The sequence below is a fragment of the Triturus cristatus genome, chromosome 5_1, assembly GCF_964204655.1.
Source record: "Triturus cristatus chromosome 5_1, aTriCri1.1, whole genome shotgun sequence".
In the NCBI taxonomy this organism is placed as follows: domain Eukaryota; kingdom Metazoa; phylum Chordata; class Amphibia; order Caudata; family Salamandridae; genus Triturus; species Triturus cristatus.
In genome coordinates, this window is record NC_140587.1 from 16,016,168 (window position 1) to 16,039,465 (window position 23,298).

The following is a 23,298-nucleotide window of genomic DNA, read 5'->3' on the forward strand; positions in this document are numbered from 1 at the left end:
TAAAACTCCAAAAAAAAAAAAGAAAAAATGACGTGATGCTCTTGTTATGTTGGCTTAAGTCTGAAAACTGAAATCACAGTATTTAGAAATTGCTGTGTTTAGACAAGTGTTTGTATTTCATGCGCGTGCTCAATGCTTTTTCCTTTCTCACGCTGGCATTGCAGGTGGACGGGCCTCTGTCAGAGAAGACTTGGGCTGCTGTACTCTAAGTCCATGGAGGAATGAAGCAGACACAGAGGGCTTGGTGAGAAGAACATCATTCACACGGGAGAGAGCGAAGGAATCAAGGACGAATTCTTGCAAGGGGCGCGCATGGAGAATAGAGTGGAAAACATCACCGTAGTGGAGTAAATTAAGTCTATTGTAACTCAAGGGAGCAGGAAGAAAAGCGTTATGGAATACTTTGCAGAAGTGTCATTTTGCGTTTGATGTATTGACGAGAGGGGCAGTCGCCCTGTCCCCTCTGTCTTTTGGACAGAGTGTATCTGACTGCTAGCCTGCTATTCCCTGCTATAGCTTCATGCTGTTTGACCCATCAAAGGTGGAGAGACCTCTTAGGAAGACTCCATCACTGACACCTTCTCTCTCTCAGAATCTTTTCGCCTAGATATTGAAGTAGGGATGGCACCTGAGGATTTGAAGTAGGGATAGATGTTCAAATGCTTTTCTTTTAAGAGGTTCCGATGCAGGGTAACCTGTATTTCATGGGTACTCACAAACTTTCTCTCGGGGGCCAAATTTACAGTGTGGTTTGTGGCTGAGGGCCGCACCGGTGGGGGCGGGGGCAGTAGGGTGAGGGGGCGGGGCTAGATAAAAAAAAAAACTATGCCCATGAGGTTGCACACAGGCCCCTGCAGCGGACGCCTTCGTCCACTGAGCCACCAGACCCAGCATACACACACCTCTCTCTCTATTTATCTCTCTCTCTCGGTCTGTCTCGCTCCCTCCCTCTCTCTATCTCTCCCTCCCTCCCTCTCCGTCTCCCTCCCTCTCTCTATCACTCTCTCTGTCCCTCTCTCTCTCCCTCCCTCTCTCTCTCTGTCTCCCTCTGTCTCACTCACTCTGCTTGTCTCCCTCTCTCCCTCCCTCCCGCTCTTTGTCTCCCTAACTCTGTCTCCCCCTCTCTCTCCCTCTGTCTTTCTTCCTCTGTCTCCCTCCCTCTATCTCTGTCCCTCTATTTGTCTCTGTCTGTCTCCCTCTGTCTGTCTCCCTCCCTCTTTCTCCCTCTGTCTGTCTCCCTCTGTCTGTCTCTGTCTCCCTCTGTCTCCCTTCGTCTCCCTCTATCTGTCTCCCTCCCTCTGTCTGTCGCCCTCCTCCCTCTGTCTCCCTCTGTCTGTCTCCCTCCCTCTGTCAGTTTCCCTCTGTCTGTCCCCCTCTGTTTCCCTCTCTCTGTTTCCCTCTCTCTGCCTTCCTCCCTCTGTCTCCCTCCCTCTGTCTGTCTCCCTCACTCTCCCTCCCTCTGTCTGTCGCTCTCCTCCCTCTCTCTATCTCTCCCTCCCTCTCTCTATCTCTCCCTTCCTTTCTCTCTCCGTCTTCCTCCATCACTCTCTCTCTCCCTCTCTCCCTCTTTCTCTCTCTGTCTCCCTCTGTCTCCCTCTGTCTCACTCACTCTGCTTGTCTCCCTCTCTCTCTCTCTCGGTCTCCCTCCCTCTCTCTCTCTGTCTCCCTCTCTCCGTCTCCCCCTCTCTCTCCCTCTGTCTCCCTCCCTCCTGTCTCCCTCCCTCTGTCTCCCTCCCTCTATGTCCCTCTGTCTGTCTCCCTCCCTCTGTTTCCCTCTGTCTCCCTCCCTCTGTCTGTCGCCCTCCTCCCTCTGTCTCCCTCTGTCTCCCTCCCTCTGTCAGTCTCCCTCTGTCCGTCCCCCTCTGTCCGCCCCCCTCTGTCCGTCACCCTCTGTCTCCCTCTGTCTGTCCCCCTCTGTCTCTCTCTCTTTGTCTCCCTCTGTTTCCCTCTGTCTGTCTCTCTCCCTCGGTCTCCCTCTCTCTCTGTCCCCCTCCCTCTCTCTGTCTCCCTCCCTCTCTCTCTGTCCCCCTCTCTCTCTGTCTCCCTCCCTCTGTCTGTCTCTGTCTCCCTCCCTCTGTCTCCCTTCCTCCATCTCCCTCTCTCTGTCCCCATCTGTCTCCCTCTGTCTGCCTCCCTCTGTCACCTCACCCGCTGCTGTCACTCCCTTCTGACCTCCTTCACCTCACCCGCTGCTCTCACACTCTTCTGTCCTCATCACCCTCTGCCACCTTACCCCACGTGTGTCACCCTGGGCTGAGACTGCTTCCCGGGCACACACACAGCCGCCGCACCTGAGTACTTCACAGGTCTTTAAAAGACCATTCACTTGTTAATGAGTCTTTGTTGCATTTCACCTCTTCTTGGCGCCCCTGCATCTCCACTCAATCAGAGGGGAGATGCAGGGGCGCTAAGAAGAGGTGAAATACAACAACGCCTCATTAACAAGTGAATGCTCTTTAAAAGAATCGCCCGGCCCCCATAGCTCCGCGCTGCTGACACCGGAGGTGTCTGCTGACAAGCACAGGTAGGATGTCTGCAAGGTCCGCGGGCCACCACGGAAGGCTTGCCGGGCCGCTGGCGGCCCGCGGGCCGTAGCATGAGTACCCGTGCTGTATTTGGTTGTCGCCTCAAATTACTGTGTAGCTCTGAGTTACACTGTATCTGAATTGACTAACAAAATTTGCCTCCCTTTTACACTTCCATGCTGCTAAATAAAACATCAGACTTTAATGGGCTCCGCTCCTTCAACTCTCAGAAGGTACGCAAATGGAAAACGGTGTGAGGGTCACATAAATATGCAGATGTATTTGATTAAACCTGGAATGAAGAAAGCAGTCTCAGTGGGGTAGACATAAACACAGGCTTTGTCACAGATTTTGAAAATAAACTCCTAGGTTCACAGGCCCGGGCTAACAGCCAGGATGGGGGATGACAGAAGTGTGCGGCAGCAAATGCCGCGTGAAGTGGGCAATTACTCCAAATCCATTGGGTTTGGCCGAAGGTTGTGCACTGCTAATTATGTGGGAGAGCGGATAACACTGAGTCTGGCCAGAACTTAAAGCAAATGGCCAAGGTGGAAACTTTGAGCAGTGGATTTTATGGGTTTTTATGCTTTGATGGCCCAGTGCATGAATAAACCCAGACCTGCGCCTTCTCTCAGAGCCCTCTGAGCATGGCCAAAGGTCACCACTGCCCATCCCCTGCCATGTCAGTCTTTGTTTCCTGTGCTTTCTGTATTTTCAGCGACATGGATTGAATTGCACGTGTTGCATACCATGATTGGTCATGTGTTATCAATGTCTCTATGTACCTACCACCTGTCTCTTTTCGTCAAAACCCTGAATGTGCCATCTAAAATTATGTTTGAGGGATCACTTTGATTTGTAAATCCTGCACTGGTTTCTGTATTTGGTCCTAGTGTCGCTTGAGGTTTGCTTGCCTTTGGGTGCCTCACGGGTACCGTCATCTCTCCACTGCTGTAGTACAACTTGAAGACTAACACCACATGGCTGTAGGAAATGTTCTTCCACCATGACATATTCACAAATCAGAATCAATTTGTGTTTTTTTAGATGACGGGAAAACAAATACAGAGCCCTTTTCTAGCCAATCACATTTATAAGAAAATACAAACTATGATCGACAGGCGGTGCAAATCATTATTCATAATTTTTAATGACAAAGAAATACAAAAGTTTTAACCATTGTCACCCACATAGTACTTTTTTAAAAAAGATATCTAAAAAACTGCTGAATGGATTAACACCAAATCAACTAAAGCAAACTTTCTGCGACTTTTATGCCACATATAGGGTCAAATGATTCAGAGGTTTTGCCTGCAATTTTTTTTATGTGAGCTGAAAAGGATACACTTCGTTTTTCACCACACCTACAAAAAAGTTAACTGGTCAAAACGTAGCATGCCTTTGCCAAAGTTGGTGCAAATGTGTTCAGCGATTGGCAAATCAAACTGCAGTAGTCTCCATTCCTTTACATCACATATAGTAATAGTAATTTTGTGAAGGACTCAATTTAAGGCAAGTATTGGGAAAGACCATCAGGGGCCGTATTACAGATGGTGCCCCGGGGACACAATGGGTGGTTGGTATTATAGAATGGGGCGCAGACGCTTGTGCTTCCCCTTTTATAATACCAATAGCGCTGGTGCACTTAAAGCACCAGCGCTATCAACAGGGGGTGTTCCCTCATTTGCATAGGGGCGTTCCCTATGCAAATGAGGGAATTCCTTTGACTCTGTGCCCTCGCCATATTACAGACGTGGGAGCAGAATCAAAGAAGCCCTATTAAAAGGTGGCGCACTCTCAGTGCGCCTCCTGACAGCAGCCCTCGGCAGGGGCTAAAGGGGGACCCATGGACCGCCGCAGACATTCCCTTGCAGGCAGGTGCAGTTACTGACTGCACCCACCTGCACGGGGATCTCAAATCCCCTTTGAAAGTGAAGGCGGGTGCCGCCTGCACTGTGAAAACATGGAGCAGCCGCTCTGTGTTTTCACATAAATGCGCTGTTCGCGGCTGCCCTGGGAGCAGCCCATGCACCATAACGGGATGCATTTGAATTGTTTGTCAAAGGTGCGCCGGACACAAACAAGGATAATGTGCACTACGGCACCCGATATCCCAGGATGGCATAAAGATACAACACTTATGTGATTAACCCTAACATGTACCCTCTCACATCCAGTGGACAAAAAACAACAATAGATTGTTCATTCAAGTCATCTGTTTAACAACAGTTTCTTCTCTAACTCCCATACCTAGATACTCACTTCTTGCTGCCATCCTGATGATTCAAACTCTAGCTTCTTCCTATGAAATTAAAGAAACAGAAAATCAGTGCCTCCCAACAAGCTAAGAAAAAAGAACAGAGTACAACCTGCCTACAAAGAAACAGATGTGACAAGAGAAAAGAAGCAGGGCCTGACTACGACTTTTGGTGGTGGAGGGCGGGATGCTTGCCACCACAGCACCCCTACACCGCCAGATTACAAGTATTTTGTAGTCTGGTGGGCGGGCGGTTCCGCTGCTGTGCGTCTTTCACAGGCACCGCAATGGGACCGCCACATGGGGTTTCTGCATGGCATGAACTCAAAAATCCATGCCGTGCAGGAATGTGGGTGCATGCTCGGGGGGGGGGGCACATGTTTTGCCTCCCCACTGCATGCATCCGCAGGCTGAAGGGGCACAGCCCCCCTTGTCTCAGCACCATCAGCCTTTTCATGATGGAAAGACCTCCATGAAACTGCTGGCGGTCCTGAAACTTGTAATAGGCATGGCGGCGCCACAGAGGCACCACTGGCATATCACATAGCCTCTGAGCGCAGCGACACCACCAGGGAACGGCAGTTGCCTGGAGGAGCCGGAGGTCCAATTACGTTCCGTCTTCCCAAGTCATAATAGGGCGGTCGGACCTCCGATGCGGCGGTGGCTGGACTGCCATTGCCGCGCCACCATGGGTTTGGCGGTCCTCTCACAGCCTGCCTTGTAATTTGGCCCTTAGTTGAAGGAGACGAGAGGCAGTAAGAGATACTAAATATAAGATCATCAAAGCATAGGAAGACAATAGATGGCTGTCGGCTAGAAGCTCAAACTCCCAATAAAACATTAATGAACCATTAAGGAACCAAATAATTATAGAAACAGGACCCAGGAATAGAGTGATGCTCTTTGGAAATCTTCTCTATGAATAGGATGAAATTATGGGAAATCCATACAAACAGGATACTTGATTACAGAACCCCTAATGCAAGATTTTCGTCTGCGAATACTATTGCCATAAAAGAAGATACGCACTTCACATTGCTTTTGCCGACTAACGTCCTATTCAGAATGATTAACTGGCCCAACGCAATCCATTCTCTAAACTCTTTCTTCAAGGTCTATGCTGACTGCTATCATACTAATGCATAGTATTATATAATGCATGCAGGCAGGATCTTCTGTGCCGTATAGATGACATCATCATGTCGGTATATGTACTCATATCTCTCCTTCCTCTGGGCCTTTCATCTCCCTGAAAGTGGTGACAGGGAACTTGCATTGTCTACAGTGGAAATCAGGTATAAATCTGATTTTGAAACCTGTCAAGCTAAAGGTCTGAATATTGATGAGGAGACTGCTATATAATTAAGTTAAATATCACCGTTTAATGCCTAATTGGGCCTCATATGACAGTAATTTACCCCAATTGCTTTGACACTTTATCAGGCCTTGCTGATATTGATTGACTGCTAGCTTATCATAAAGAGGTAGCCGAGGAAGGGGGCGTGGCACAGGCAGGTAACAATCTAGGCAGTGTTACTGATGTGGTAGAAACTGTAGACACAGTGCGTGCATCTTTAGTACTTCCCATACCCATTCCCCCCACTAATAGAGTTAGGGGTACAGAAAACCAGGGAAATCTACCCCCTGCTTTAAAATCATCTTGTGGAATATTGCAGGATTACGTTCTAAGATAGGGAATGAGGAGTAGCTAGGGTATATCGGAGGCTTTGACCTCATTTGCCTCCAGGAAACCTGGTCTAAAGATGATATATCCTTGGAAGGCTATCGCTCCTTCGGTGTTTCTGCATTACCTTCTGCCACAAGAAGGGTTAAGGTTGGGATTACGGTTTTTATATCTGAAAAATATAGATCTCTAAAAGTCATTGTTATAAGCTCATCACCCAGGCATCAACTAATTATGATCCATAATTTAAGTAAGGCCAAAGTACTCCTGGTGAATTGGTACCACAATATCTTTGAACCAAATAATTGTAATGCCATCGAGACTCACATCATGAGATCATGCAAATCACTGGGATGTGGCAGCTGCTATGCATTATCAGGGATGGGGATTTTAACTGTACAATTTGTAAGCACAGCTCTCAACGTGTGTGTAGGCTGGAAGACACGGAGGGACAGCCCCAGACCCATTTTATTCACTCATCCCAGGGAGAAGCCCTAAATTCTGTTTTAATAGGGAACGATTTAAGCCTTATAAATTGTTGGGCCAAGGGCCTTTCACTGCAGTGTCCCACTTCTGTTGGCTGTGGCAGGGCTAGTTCCATAGATTCTATGCTAATATCTAGAAATGTCTTTAGGCTCGTCACTGCCCGAGTGATCATAACCCTCTTATGGTCTCCCTCAACTAAAAGACCCAGGTGGGGAGGGCAATGATCGCCTGATCCATTACCACCGGAGCAAGGGAGTCAGGCGGAATTGGGGTAAGATCGATCTGCTCAAATTTGAGGGAGATATTATAAAAGACTACTCCCACTTAATTATGGGGTGTTTGAAGTCAAACTCTCCTCCAGAGGATGTTGTTCGGGAGTTTGGGTCACTATGCGCTGAGGTCGCCATGAGGCTGACAAGGAGTCCCAAGCATGGGGCCCGGTGGTTTAATTCCGATTGTTCTAGGGCCCATAAAGATTTAAAAAGGGTGCTTCATGTTATTCCCCGTAACAGAGATCTAGTTAAAGCAGCAAGGCACAAATATCAAACAATAATTGAGGGTAGAAAACCAGAACTGAGAATTCTAGCATGGGAAGATCTAGAGAGAGCAGGAGCCTTAACAGACACAAAAGATTTTGGGGACATTATAAATCGCCCATTATTTACTGAAGAAGCTAAGCAGATGGATTCACTGATCCTGGGAAACGCTTGGGGAGACCACTTTACTGGCATCTTTAAGCCCCAAAATTAAAGGGTTGACGAATACCTTAGCTGTGGCATCAGTAAGCGAAATTGGCCTGTAACAAGCCGGGTCACTTCTATGGTTTCAGGAGGGGGCTTGGCATGACCAAGCAATGCCTTAATTTGTCCTTAATTATTAACAAGTATATGAAGGGAGTGGGAAGCAAACTACTGACCGCTATCGTGTGTTTATACTATACCAGAAGCGGGAAGCGAAGTACTCACGTCTACCGAGCTGATTGCTGTAAAGTTATGAGCTCTGGGCTCTCATATACTGTTTGAAGTTATTTAGATATATTTTGAGACAAAAAAAAAGGGAATGGCGTCCCCGGCACGACAATATACGTCTGTGACGTAACACAGGGCCTGGCGGCGTCCACTCCTCGCATACGCAACGTGCAGCAGGTGCAACCCCATACGTACATGACGTAACGCGTGATTTGGTACGGCGTACCTGTCGGAAACCAAAGTAGCAGCTGGGGCGTCTTCATGCGTATATGATGTTATGCGGGACGCGGTGCCACAAACCCATCGGATACGAAATGCGCATCATTTACGAGTTTAGCAATATGGTGGATGGGTTTCACGTGGTGATGGAACTTGGTACGCTACGGGTATGGGAGTGCAGTTTTCTCAACAAAAAAAAAGATATATATATTTTTGGGGGAATATATAAAACACTACATAATTTTTAAATTAAAAAGAAAAGAAGTATAATAGAGTTCTAAAATATTTTTAAAAAAATTGAAAACATATAGGTTTTATAAATATTAAAATATGAAATTGACATTTAAAAACCACTGAAATTCACTGAAAAAACCATAGGTTTTACAGACGTTATAGTTAGAAATTAGCATTTAAAAATCCTTAGAAATTCACTAAAAAACCATAGGTTTCAGGGACGTTGTAGTTAGTTGAACATTTGACTCATATAAAACCATAGAAATTCATCTGTTATAGTTAGTTAAACTAAAAATAACTCGCGCGCCCGCAATGCACTGCTGATGATGTCACATATTACATCACTCATGACATGGTCAGTGACGTCACTGATGCACATCTCAAATGACATCACTGATGACATCACTCGTGACATCATCCAGTGAATGTGTGTTTCTGGAAAGTTTAATATGGTTTATATATATATGCCAAGGTGTATTGAAGAATGATGCATTTACAAGTGCCTAAAGGCATTATTCCGTAGGCGCGTGACTGACTGTATAACTGAGTCATTGAACATGTCTTACTGAATGCATGGGTTACTGAATAAACTGTGTGAAAGTTTTTATTAGTCTCTCAGTTGGTGTGTAAGCAACTGCATGAAATGCTGAATAGCTACATGAGTGTCTATATGGGTTATTGATTTGTTGTCTGAGTATGTGCACGGGTCCCTGAGTGTGTGGATGGGTATATGAGTCTGTGCAAGTCTGCAGTGTGGGACGGGGCAGTGCGTCATGTAACGAGCGGTGCCCCCAAACCACGGTGCAGGCAGATTCTTCCCAAGCAGTATACCAAAGCAGTGCAAAAAGAGTCAGCCCTTTTCCTCCACTACAGATAGAAGCTGCAACTGCAGGCCAACCAACCCCTTACTCAGAAAACATGCTGGTGTCAGATCCCCAAAATATATACAACATTTTCCTTTGATGTTGGCACAAGCAAAGGTACTCTGGCACACATCCACTAGTTCAGCCTGGCTCAGGCCAGGTTCACCACAGGAGGTGGAGACAGCTTTGTGAGAAGCTTCCACAGTTCATTCAGGTGAAGTGACAATTCCTCCCACTACTCTAAATGCAGCCAGGTTATAAGCCACCCAGGAAGGGCAGGACATACCTCAACCTCCCGCCTTGTGTCTGTCTTGTGTGAATGCACTTCCCCTGTTCTTGTCATCCCAAAGCCAGACAGGGAATACACAAATGGCAGACGCAGACAGGATGGTTTAACAAAAACATGTTCAAACACTTAATATAAAAATCATCTTTACTAAAAAATGTAGCCTAAACTCCATTTTCCTATCTTGTCCCAATGGAAAGGTAAACCTGTAATGTGTTACAAGGCAACTTCCTTGCTAAACTATGAGACAGATAGCCTTGCAGTAGTGAAAAACGAAATGCACAGTATTTAACTATTAGGAAATATCACAAACATCAGTACATGTCCTACCTTTCCCTCACACTGCACTCTGCCCACAGGGGAACCTTCAACCTACCTTAGGGATGTCTTGTATGGGAGAAAAGGGAAGATTAGGGCCTGACATGTGGGTGCACTTGCCTGGTCAACATGACAGTAAAACTGTGCGTAATCACTGCAGTAACACGTCTGAGAGCCCCTTAAAAGATGCTTGTGTGGGTGGCACAATCAGTGCTGCAGGCCTACTAGCAGCATTTGAGTTATATGCCCTGGGCACACACAGTGTGCTGTACTATGGACTTAGTAGTAAATCAAATAAGTCAATCATGGAAACGTCAATCCATAAACACAATTTACATGGAAAGCATTTGGATAGCGGTGGTAAAATGCCCAGAGACCTAAAACCAACGTAAATTGGGTCACAAATAGGAGGCAAAAAAGCAAACTGTTGGGGACTAAACCAGCTGAAAAAAAGCCAAGTCTAACATAAACCCCTCACAGCCTAAATCCAGGTTACACTAACAAATCCCTTGATGGCCTTCCCTGCTTGGGGCGGTAGAACATAGACCTGGCCCATAACAGCGGGTGCACGTTCTGGTTCTATGCCTTTCTGAACCCAGTTGGATCTCCCTGTCCATACTATCAGGGCCCACTAAGATAACTCTTGGGGAACCCTTCTCCTCATCTGTGGACCTCATCTGTACAGCACTTAACCTTAGCTGGCTCACAGATGTGTCCCAGCAGGCAGACAGTACCACCACAGCCAACACAGTGGTGTGGCCCAGTCCAACCCCAGGGTGTGACTCCTGTCCCCCAGGGGCCTTTCTGTCTTCCAGGACAGCCAGCCATAGGGGCCACTCCCAGCTGTCAGAGAGGAGGCCATGCCACATGCCTCTCAGGCCTCTCTAACCCTTGTGGCATCAGAGAGTGGGGGGTGGTTGCCCTTGGTACCTGGCACACTTTGTCCACCCTCCCTTCTGCCAGGTCGTGGATGGCATCCTAACACTGGCCCACCAGCCCAGGGTCTGTACCCTGAGGCTAAATAATCCTTTACCCCCGGGGCTCTGCACCCTCCCACCTTGGGCAGTACCCCCAGAAGACTCTATAATTGTCAGGGCACCTGGGGGAGGTGCCTGTCACCCCAAACACCGACGGGGAATACGCAAATGGCAGAGGCACACAGAATGGTTAAGCAAGAAAATGGATACTTTCTAAAAGTGGCATTTTCAAACACACAATATAACAAGCATTTGCAATGCAATAGGTCTCGCAATTACGAGAGTTTGAGCTATTGGCATTGTAAATGACAATGCCTTTTATTTATGTGCTGTTTTTAAAACAGATAAATAAAAGGCATTATCATTTACAATGCCAATAGCTTTATCGCTTGCAAATGCGAGACCTATTGCATTCAAAATTCTTTTCTGTTTGCACCCGGCACAAATGCTTAAAGATGCCCTATGGCGCAAACAGGAAAAGTGCGCCCTATCTATAATTGGGCCTCAGGTTTGTGAATGAGCTGGTTCTGGCAGAAGCATTTTATATTGCTGTTTTTCATATGCTCGGCTACTGCACAGCTCCTGGGGACCCTGTGGTCCTATCAGCATAATCCATCTCCCATAAAAAGTATGCCTTAGTCAGGAATTTAACAGACGTTAAATTCCTGAGTTAAGGCTGAGGTAGCGTGATTTTTTTTTATCGCTGCATCTCCTTGTTAATTTTGCTAAGCTGCCTTCACGATATTAACATGCGTTGTTTTCACAGCCACGCCTTCCTTGCATCTCATTAGCGATGTGAAGCGAGGCTGTGAAAAAACGTGCTCTACATCAAGGAAACACACGCTAGCGTGTCCTTGATGATATTGCAATATAATTATCGCCGCTTTTCACCCAAAAACGGACGCTAAAGCAGCGATAATTATATCGCCAGCCCTTGCTAATATGCCCCATAGTGTGTTATTATAGCGATGTTTAGTCCCCACAGAGATAGTGCATGAAGGTGATTGTGTTTAAGTCCTCAATAGGGCCCAATTCACAGAGGTAAACTTAGACAAAAAGTTTAACTTTACTAATCTTCGATATTCACAAAGCCCCATACAGAGAATGTGAAACTGATTATGTTCAAGTCGAAGCAAACACAAGCAGATGATGGACAGAGTGCTGAAACTTTTCAGTCACTCACCTCCAGTCACAGATCTGGGTTAAATCCATCATTGTTCTTTAGCGCACTTCGCCTCCCCAGTTCAGACCCAGATATATGCAAATCAGTCTTGACCCTGTGCCTCATGGGAACAGTCCAGCCCGAACTGCCAAGACATGTCTTCCCTGGACAAGAAACAAGCATCCTGGGACCTGTTTCAGGGTAACACCTTTCATCAGCCAGGCTACCTTGAATCCAGTGGCAAAGTGAGCAAGGGACCCACATCTGGGCATACCCTGCCAACTTAGGGCGAACAAAGCAAACACAAGGAGATGATGGATGGAGTGCTGTTCAATCACTCACCCTCAGTCACAGATCTGGGTTGAATCCATCTTCATTCTTTAGCTCACTTCACCACTCCAGTTCAAACCCAGCTATATGCAAATCAGTCTTGACCCTGTGCCTCATGGCACCCCCTGGTGCTTCAAGTCAAAACAGAGCTTGTGTTTAGTTACAGGAATGCTCGATTCCCCACAGAGATGGTATAGTTTTATAGTAATGTTCAAATCCCCACAAAGATAGTGTTTTATTTTAGTTTTTTCAAGCCGCCACAAAGATAGTGTGTTATTATAGCGATGTTTACGTCCCCACAGAGATAGTGCATGAATATGATTGTGCTTAAGTCCTCATTAAAATAGGGCCCGGTTTGCAAAGGTAAACTTAGACAAAAAATCTAACTTTTTTTTACTTTTCAGTTTCACAAATGTAAGCTTAGACCAAAAGTCTAACTTTACTACTTTTCGGTATTCACAAAGCCCCATACAGAGAATGCGAAGCTGATGATGCTCAAACCAAAACAGAGCTTGCGCATAGTTACAGTAATGCTCAAGTCCCCACAGAGATGGTGTGACTATAGTATTACCACGGTTACCAAAGAGAATGAGCGTGATTATAGACATGCCCAGGTCCCCACAGAGATAGTTTGTGATTATAGACATGCCCAGGTCTCCACTTAGGGGCCGATTCCGATCCGGGTCGGAAAGCACTCCAACCGAGACAGATCCGGAGTGTTTTCCAACCGAGGCGGAGTCCTGCAGTCCGACCGAGCGAGTAGGATGCAGCCGTATGCTGCCGGACTCGGTTAATTCGGACTCCCATAGAAGTCAATTGGAGCCGGTCGTATGACGCATACATGGGCTCCCATTAAATGAATGGGTACGTCGCGGACAAGTGCGGCCCCTACAGTGGGTACGCATCAATGCCATCCGCACCATACATGCCTGTGTTGGGGAGACCCATGGGTCTCCCCCTGTGTCCGAGTCGTAGGGCTGCGGGTGACAGGGGATCTGACACGGACCCCCAAAGGCAACCACCCGGGCGATTTGCAAGTCGGACACTCTGTCTTGCACAGGCTGTCCGACGCGTGCATCGTACTGGCTCGGTCATGAATCGCATCCCACCCTAAACCCTTAAAATCCACTTGCCTTCCAAAAACCCATACACACCCTCAAAAATCCCTTGCCACCTAAAGACCCATACAAACTCTACACCTAAACGATTCATTTCCACCCAAAAACCCATACCCAGCCTAAACCCAAAAAAGATTCCGGACCAACCAAAAATCCATACCCACCCGAAACCATAACATTTCCCTTGCCCCCAAAAACCCACACTTAAATGATTCATTACCACCGAAAAAAACATTTCAGCTCTAACCCCTAAATGTTCCCTTGCCACCCAAAACCCATGCCCACCCTAAATCCTAAAATATCCCTTTTCCACCCAAATACCCACACCCACCTTAAACCCTAAATATTCCCTTGCCAACCAAATAACCCATAACCAACCTAAACCCTAAGACGCCCTTATCGCCTAAAAACCTATACTCACCCTAAACCCTGAAAGTTCCCTTGCCACCCAAAAACCCATACCCACCCTAAACTCTCAACATTCCCTTGCTACCCGAAAACACTTACCTACTCTAAACCCTAAGGCAAACCTTATAACGCAAAACCCATAACCACCCTACACCGTTAAATTCCTTATCACCCAAAAACTCATACTCACCCTAAACCATAGGATTTCCCTTGCCCCACAAAAACCCACATGAACCTAAAACCTTAAAAATTCCCTTATGACTCAAAAACTCATACACACCATAGACCTTACAAAATCCCTTTCCATCAAAAATACCACACCCATCCTAAATGCTAAAAATGCCACTGAAACCCATATCCACCCTGAACCCTTTCATGCGTCACTCCATGCTTGAAAGTGTTTTCTTTTGACGTATACTGGGTGCTCCCTTGGGTCTGGACAAAGCTATACCTCTCTGAAGAGCTCTAATGTGAACGAAACGCGTGCCAGGGGTTGCTTTTATTCATTTCAGGTGGGCTTGGATGGTATTTCACCAATCCAGAGCTGTAATACTGTGCCTGGAGTGGTAAACGTCTTTGGCCATTTTTAACGGTCCTGCATGGATAGCACTGTGCTAATCCTACGCTTAAAGACTTTGCTGTGGAAATGTGAAAACACTATGGGGCTCATTAAGATAGGGGTGAATCCGACAACGGCAGCCTGCCGGTGGCGGATTCACTGCCAAATTGCAGCCATTCTCCGCCTGCCATATTATGATGGCAGGCGGTTTGCTGGCGGACAGGAATTCCGTCTGCCAGGCAATCGTTCCGATTGCCTGGCGGACCCGGAAAGCATTCCCAGAATTCCCACAATGCTGTGACAGTGTTGTGGATGCCACAGGTGACTATAGGGACCATACTGCACTGCTTCATGGTTAGACCGGGCCTAGCACTGTGGTGTTTTAAAGAGCACTTCTTTTTCCTTTTGCTCTGGACACAGTGACAATGTTTTAAGTGCTGAAGAGAACTACAGGGGCCATACTGCACTGCTTCCTGGAGGACGTGTGGCCTTGCAGCACAGCGCTTTAAAGTACGCTTCTGCTTCCTGCTGTGTGGGATGCTGCGGGTGTTTTATGGGTCAATGAGGACTACAGGGGCCATACTGCACCGCTCACTGAGGAGCTGGGGCCTTGCACAGCAGAGCTTTAAAGTGCACTTCTGTTTCCTGCTGTGTGGGATGTTGCGAGTGTTTTTGGGGTCAATGAGGACTACAGGGGCCATACTGCACCGCTCACTGAGGAGCTGGGGCCTTGCACAGCAGAGCTTTAAAGTGCGCTTCTGTTTCCTGCTGTGTGGGATGTTGCGAGTGTTTTAGGGGTCAATGAGGACTACAGGGGCCATACTGCACCGCTCACTGAGGAGCTGGGGCCTTGAACAACAGAGCTTTATAGTGCACTTCTGTGGAGCAGGTCCGTATGTGCCCGTCCAAGGCCGTAAGGGGCTAGGTTGGGCCACGGCACCATAAGCTCCACCACTGACTGTTTTTTAGAGTGTGCAGTGGGAGTCCTATTAAAAGAAACCGAGCTTCCTGCATGCCACCTTTCTATTGATGGCATAAATCATGCAAGTATTATAAATGGGACACCCTCAGCTCGTCACTATAATGGAAATCTTTCTTCGCTCCTGATGGATATTTCTGCTGTTAATACCCTCAACTCAAAATTAACCAACAGCTAAGTATGAGAGGAAAGCTGCAACTTTCACAAAAACATTGGCTAAATGTGTAAAGACCTCCATGGAATTTTTACCAGATCAAGCTTTTCAACAGTCCGTTTTTGATGAGTTGCCTTGCATATTAGATGCAAAGTTTGAAAAAGTGGTCCAGTCTCTTCTTGAGCAAGTTAAGCGCATTGAATTGCATCTGGTAAAGGCATTAAGTTCCACAATTGTATAATTGTACAGCCTGCTTTGCTCAATTACCGTTTGCCTTGGCACTGACCTTTGCCCCCCCTCCCCATCTTAGGATAATGCACCATCTTCAAAGCCACCTAATGCCTGTTCTTAGCCTTGTCCATTAATTAACTTTGCGTAGTGGGCTGAACGTAGAAGTGACTGACTCAAGGCCAAGTTGCGAATCGGCTCCTTCAATTGTCCCCTGAGCTTTTATGCTATTATGCACCCCCAACCGTAGTCCAGTACAAACCATGCCATCTGTTGTTAACTGTGTGGCTCCACTGGAGACAGCAGTGAACCCACGTAGGAACACACACACCATCCGAGATTCACCACCAGTGGCATGCCTGTATGTGGTGATATAAATAAACTCTAACATTACTCTAAACACCATTTGCCACTACCTACCATAAACCTTAAAATTACCCTTCCCACACTTCACCACTACCCACTCCATAACCCTAAAATTATCCTTAACACCCCTTACCACCTTAAACCCTAAAATTACCCTTTATACTCTGTGCCATTAGTCACGCCAAACCCCCAAATTACCCCTGCCACCCTCTACCACTAACTACCCTTAAACCTTACAAATACCCTTACCACCCCTAAACCCTAAAATTACCCTGCCTGCCGTTTACCACTAACCACCCAAAACCCTAAAATTACAAAGGCAAAGCAACATAAACACTGTGGATTCCTGGTAGAAGCATTAAAATATAACAATAAGCATTGACGCCTCTAAGTTAGATGCCAAAAATGATAAAACCAGTTTATATTGTATCGCAGCATAGTGCACTGTCACTTTTTAATTTCAGTTCAGAATCAAACCGCATTAGTGACGTATGTTGGAATGCGAAACTGACCCAAATTGCTTTTAGCAATATTTATAAAACTAATAACAACATTCAAATTCAAACAGGCTAAATAAATACTTCAAGTAAAAAAAAGTTTTCATTTATCAAATAGAGAAAAGGTTAATTTACATGAAAAATCTTTGCATAACTAGGCTTATACAGGTTTTCCTTTGAAATGTCCGTCCTTTCTTCTGCTAGAGTGACAAATGCCACATGAACTGCCTCAGACTCTTTCGTTAAATGTAACCTGGGAGAATGAGTTGTCACTTATAGGGCATATCAGCAAGGCGAGGCGATAGAAATATCGCCGCTTTTGTGGCCGTTTTCGGCCGAAAAGCGGTGATAATTTTATCGCATAATTAGCAAGCTCACGCTAACGCGTGAAAACTTGCGTTCGCGTAGGAATTTCTAACGCCTAGCTTTGCAACTCTCCTGAGATGCAAAGTGGGCGTTCCTGACCTAACATGACAGGAGAAATGTCGCTAAGCGACATTTCTCCTATCATCAAGCCCCACGCTATGAGGCATAGCGTCAGGAAAAGTAGCGATAACCCCTGTTATCGCTACTTTCCTTACACCTGCTTCAGGACTGACTTAGCCATGATATCCTATGGAGGGTGGATATCATGGCTAAGTTTGTGGGGCCCTATCAACAAGCTAACGCCACATTTCATGAGATTATCGCTGGGTTTCCAGCGATAATCTCACGTTAGGCAGTTAGCGCTAGGATTTTTAGCGCTGAGGAGATAAGCGTCGATAATAGCACGCTATCTCAGCGATAAAAATCCACGCTAGCCGGCGATAATGATCCTAGCGCTAAGAGCGCTGAGCGATAATTATCGCCGGGTGTTGCTGATATGCCCCATAGTTAGTTATGGATTGGGAAGCAGAGAGCCATTTCCCTGCTAGATATGCAATGGCTGAGTTTTATTTTATATTATTTTTTCTTTAATGAACTCTTTGACATTCTCACCTGTCCTTTGTCCCGCCTGATCTGGTCAAACAGGGGCGCACAGAGCTCCCATTGACCCTCGAGTCCCCGGGACAACACGTCTCTTGACTTTACCGAAGTCTGTTTCAGACTTCGGGGTTCACCCATTCAATTACACCGGCAGCGCGCCCCGTTTTAAAAAGCACCCCTCTTTGCTGCTGGCTGTGAAGGCTTCATGGAGAGTAGAATACATGTTTAGCAAATTCAAAGAAACCCCTGGTGTTAACTCTCCTGCGCGTTGCATCTCCTTTAATAACGCAACTCGATCAAAACGCGTCCGGGCTGCGAGAGAGAAACATCTGAAAAGACTCAAATGACTGCCTGCGATCGCCTCGGTCCCCTCCCCACCCCCATGAACTGAGATCCGTCCGACTGACTCCCTCAGGGCCCTCCTTACTCACCCAAGGAGCGCGCGCTGCCTTTCCTGTTCACTGGATGCTTCTGCGTGTCTGCTCCATGAAACCCTTCCTTTAAATACCAGGCGCTGGAAGGAACGCCCTTTGGTCACTTTCAGTTCAAACACAGTTGATGCCTGCACAGGGAATCCACACGATGGCGCCAAATCCCAAGGAGTCCACTGAGCAGCACAGGGCACAGACTGAAGAACTTGTGACATCGAGGGGCCGGTGGGCCATCTGATAATCGCTCTTTCAATTTTTTCTTTCAGATTGAGATAGCGCGGACTCGACCCGAAGGTATCGGAGCGCTTTACATAGCACCGTATTTACATTACACATTCAGGCATATGCTTTTCACTCCCCATGGCTGTTACTCCTTTGTTGTTGCATATTTATATAGCGCGGACTCGACCCGAAGGTATCGGAGCGCTTTACATGAGCACCAGTTACAGTTCCACAAGGACACGTTCATTCTTCGGTTGGCACGGGGAGATGAAGTGATTTGCCCAGAGTCATGGAGTCGACCCCAAGGCTTGAACCCTGGTTTCATATCTTCGGCAGCTCTATCCGTGAGACCACACCTTCTCAAAACAACGGTTTAAACCCCTTTTTTTCGAAATCTAGGGGCATATTTACAATGTTCAAGCCTTCTTGCTGCGCTGCCCTATGCCGAAAGAGAGAGGCGGGAATGCACCATATCTATACGCTATGCCGCATTCCTCTCCTTTCAGCCGGCGCACAAACTGCAGCAGCGCGCCAACGCAGGCGCCACTCCACCGTGGTGCACGGGTAGATATATTGTTGGCAGGATTGTTTGTGGGCAGGAAGTAACATCTTTCTGCAGAAAAACAACCGAAGGAGGTATTTTCCCTCTTCTCGATGTGCTGCTGAATTCAGCGCACATGGATGGAAATAGGAAAAAACAAGGAGAAAGGTAACATTTCTCCTCATCACACCTGCTTTTTGATGGCTTTAGTTTGGGTGCTGCCCCAGATTTACACTATGTCACAAGTTTGGGGCAGTGTCAAAAGCAATTGGTGTTGTGTAGAAACACCCACGGCAACGCCCATGGAACGCTCCTGCACATTGGGACATATTTACAAGGGGATTGCGCCACCGCAACGTCACTTTGTCCAACGTTCCAGTGGCGCAATGTCCTGCTCCATATTTACAAACTGGTGTCAATCCACTGTGGGTGGGTAAATGCTGCTTCGTAAATATGGATCCCTCTCACACAAACATCTGCATCAAAGGGGCGTGCAATGGTTGTTGCAGTGGGCGTTCCCACAACACCCATTGCATTTCATGCTGCCCCAGATTTACAAGGAGGCGTGAATCTGAGGCAGCGCCAAAAACTTACGCCATGCAAAGCAGGAGTTCGATTGTTGCAACGAGGAGAAATACTTCCATTTCTCCTCGTTTTAGATATTTCTATGTGCGCTGCATTCTGCATTCTGCAGCACACATGGAAAGATCAAATCACCTTTAAAGAAGGTGTCCCTTCCCGCACATAAACAACCACGTCCTGCAACACAGACACCCTTGCACCATGGTGCAAGGATGCTTGCACTATGGTGCAAGGGGGCCTGTGTGGCAGAAAACCATCCCTGCAATGCAGGCACCGTTGCACTATGGTGCGAGGGTGTCTGTGTTGGCTCTAGGCAGGTATTCTTAGCACCAGGACAAAAGAAAACACAGGGGTGCGCCGTATTCTTGTAAATACGGCGCATCCCTGCGATTTTTAAATGATGCAGCACAGCACTGCAAAATGTGCTGCAACTCCGCGCCGCACAATTTCCATGTAAATGTACCTCATAGTAGGACTCTGTGTGGGCTTGTAAATATGGGCCGGCACACTGCGCCTCCGGAGCGTCACAAAAGTGGTGCTCTGGTGGGGTAAATGTGCCACGGGGGCATTGTAAATATCCCCCCGGGGCATGTTTACAAGATAATGATACAGAGCAGTGCTGCGAGCCATCGTGCAGCACCGAGCTGCATCATAAGGAAAGTGCAGGGATGTGTCATATTTACAACAGTACAACGCATCCTATGCTTTCCTCTGCGCAATAGGCTGCCTAGCGCCAACGCAGGCACCCTTGTACCATGGTGCAAGAAATCCTGCATTGCAGGGATCATTGTTTGTGTGCAGGAAGGATACCTTCCTGCATAAAAATATTCATTGATGGTGATTCCATCCTTCTGTGTGTGCTGCAGACTGCAGCAAACATACAGGAAAAAATGAGCAGAAATGAAGGTATTCCCACAACCACATACACAGCACACACTGACAGACCTGTGATCTCAAACAAACACACACCTATCACACAGTAACAGACGTACCCAACTCCCACAATGCACAAAGACAAGCACCAGACACACAGACTCGCATACGCAAACCAAACATATACACACACGCACACACAAAAAAGCAACATGCAAAAAGACGCACATCCACTGCCATATGCACTCAATGAATTCTTTCTTCAGCTTAAATAGACCATAAAAGCACATGAAGAAATGAAACATCCACAACTCATCTGGCATTTTAATGACATGTGCAGGCATATCTGAATTAAATTACTGCACATTTTTAAATTGCAACCTTTGAAAAGATAGAAGTGCAGTGCTAAAAAAGCATGCATACAGCAAAACATCTCAAGAAATACTGTATAAAAGGCGCCGGGGCTTATCCTAATAAAACCTAACAAACACAAACCTCCATATCAGGGTCCGCTATGTAAGTAGTGAGTAATAGGAACCCCCTAAAACCATTAATCTCATCAAATGTTAACCAATTCACATGAAAAGTACATTTATTAAATAGCTCATGGTCACAGTCAATTTTTTCAAGTTGTCAAAATGCACCCCTGCCAAAAACCGAGCTAAAAAGCAACACATGTTTGGCGATTCCAAGACTTGCAAGGAAAATAAGGCTGGTCTCGCTTGATAAAAATCCAGGGGAACAACAAGGGGGCGATTATACTTTGGTCTTAAGGCAAACAGTTAGGGCAAATAAAAACAATGTGCAAAGTGTCTAGTGCAGAAATCATGTCACTTGTGCAAAAAGGACAGTCTGATGGCTTATGCCACCCTATCAACAGCTGTGGAAATAGGTTTAAACAGAAGTAAGTTAGCCGTCTACTGTGATGGGAAGTCATGTTTCAAGTTAAGTACATTTTCATTGTATTCCCGGATTTCACCATCTCAGTGCTTATAGCTATCTTTGGATTGAACTACTTGTAGCCTAGCTTCGCAACTAGTTAATCTAAAAGCCTCTTTAGCCTAATCTATGTCCGATTTACTAATCAACTCTGGGGTACTTAACAACTGAGGTTTACCCACTGCCCCCAGGTGTTTTAACGTAACTTAACCATGGTATGCGATGACTTAGTACCAAAATTATGCAATTAATTACAATCCTTCTATAAATTCCAATTCACTCTTAACCCATATTGAGAGCCAAAGAAGTGCACTCACTCACTAATACACACAAAGAACCATACCACACACACTCAGTGATCTCTTACACATACACACAGACACACCCACTCACCCACTCGTCCATGCACACGCACTACTTAGGGCCTGATACCGATTTTGGTGGTGCAGGGCAACCACTAAACCTGTGGGGGAGGTGTGGTGGCGGGGGTGCATCAGTGGTCCGATCGCTGTATTATGAGTATGACCGTCAGACCATTTTGGGACTGCCACTTCTTTCGGGGAATCGTGATCCCCAGTGTGGCAGTCTTGAGGCCACAATATGTTTGGTGGTGATGCTGCGGCACTTTCAAACATATTACGAGTTTCCTCAACGCAGGCTTAGCCACTGCTGTGAGCCCCGCATGGAAAGGGTGTGGTTGATAACACAAATGGGGCCCTACTGGGCCCCCTGTTTCCTCAAGGCCTGGGTATGGATGCAGTGGGGCACATGGAGTGCCCCCTCTGTGCATGCACCCCCTTTCCTGCATAGCATGGACTTCACAGTCCATGCAATGCAGGAAAGGGCTTTGGCGTTCCCATTGCATTGCCATTTCGAAAGGCACCGCTGTGGGAATGCCAAAGGACCGCGTGCCAGACCACGATCTAACCTGTAATCTGTCTGACGGCCGGTGGTCGAGTTTGGCAGTCCTGCAGTGGAGCGGCAGTGTGGCAGCCCACTTCAAGACTGCCAAACTCGTAATCAGGTCCTTAGTGATGAGCGCCAGTTGGGAGGAGGTTGCACCAGGAAGCAGGATTGTGGTGACCACAGCCTTTGGATTTTTTTGCTTGGGATCCTTGTGTCCTAAACAAGCCCCACTACTTAAACAAGAAATACCCACCTTGGGGGTCATAGATGTAAACACCTCTGGTAAGTGCATTCTCCTTAGCTGGTGCTGATCTTTTCAGTGGCAATGGTAAACTTGTCTGTAGTCCAATAACAGAAGGTGGTCAGAATTTCCTAGTTGCTTCTTGATGCTCGCTAGATATTCATATTGGACCCGCACCCTGTTGAGTTCTCCAATACCCTCCGACTCAGGTATTGATTAAGCTGCCTACTCTGCACGGTTACTTCAAGGTCTCTCCCAATGTCAGCTCCTCTCCTTTAGAGCAAAGCCTTCTCAGACAAAGTACCCTCCAAAGCTTCTCTAGAAATGTGAATTAGTTCCGTCCCCCAAATCAGGGTCCATGCAGGCCGTTGGAGACATCATTTTAAAGTTTTCCAGGTTACTGAACACAAACATTGCAAGTGGAGTTGGGAGTAGTTACCCCAAAATCTGTAAATTGGTAGAGCCCCAAGCTTCTTGTCAGGAAATATGTGTACACTGGCTGGAACTTTCTGTTCCACCTTTATACCAAATTTCAGGTGCCAGTTCTTGATAGGCTGTTTCTAGATGTGCTTATAGAAGTTAAGGAAGGTAAACTAGCTACTAGCTTAGTTAGGAAACCCTCGACAGCCAACTGCCTTCTCGATACCCTCAGCGGCCACCCAGAAACTCTCAAATGGGGTATCTTTTATGGGGAACTGCTGATGGCTAAGAGAAACGGAACTGTGAGCAGGAAAACATGTTACATAGGTTTTGGGCAAGAGACTATCCAGAATGGGGACTTGATAGAGGTGTTGCCAGGGTGAGGAGCAAGTATGGAGATACCATGCTTTTTCGGCCCATGACACTGGTGAGGCTGAGCTTGTGAGCTTAGCGCCTCCCTACACTAACAACTGGAAGGTAGAACAGGACATTTATGGGAAATTAAATATATTTTCAAGTCACCTGGCAACTGGGCTCTTAATGGAGGATAAACCATGGT

General features: G+C 46.7%; 1 protein-coding gene across 1 annotated transcript in view; it reads right to left on the reverse strand.

The window, feature by feature from the left end:
• LOC146829968 (GTPase IMAP family member 7-like) overlaps positions 1-18,057 on the reverse strand; it is a 55,098-nt gene extending 37,041 nt beyond the window's left edge. Inside the window, exons 1-2 of the mRNA XM_085604224.1 lie at positions 18,016-18,057; positions 4,788-4,827 (exon numbers count right to left, since the gene is read on the reverse strand). Of these exons, the coding sequence (XP_085460350.1) occupies positions 4,788-4,800 (13 nt within the window). The 5' untranslated portion in view covers positions 4,801-4,827; positions 18,016-18,057. The remainder of the gene's footprint in view (positions 1-4,787; positions 4,828-18,015) is intronic.
• Between the last annotated feature and the right edge of the window lie 5,241 nt (positions 18,058-23,298).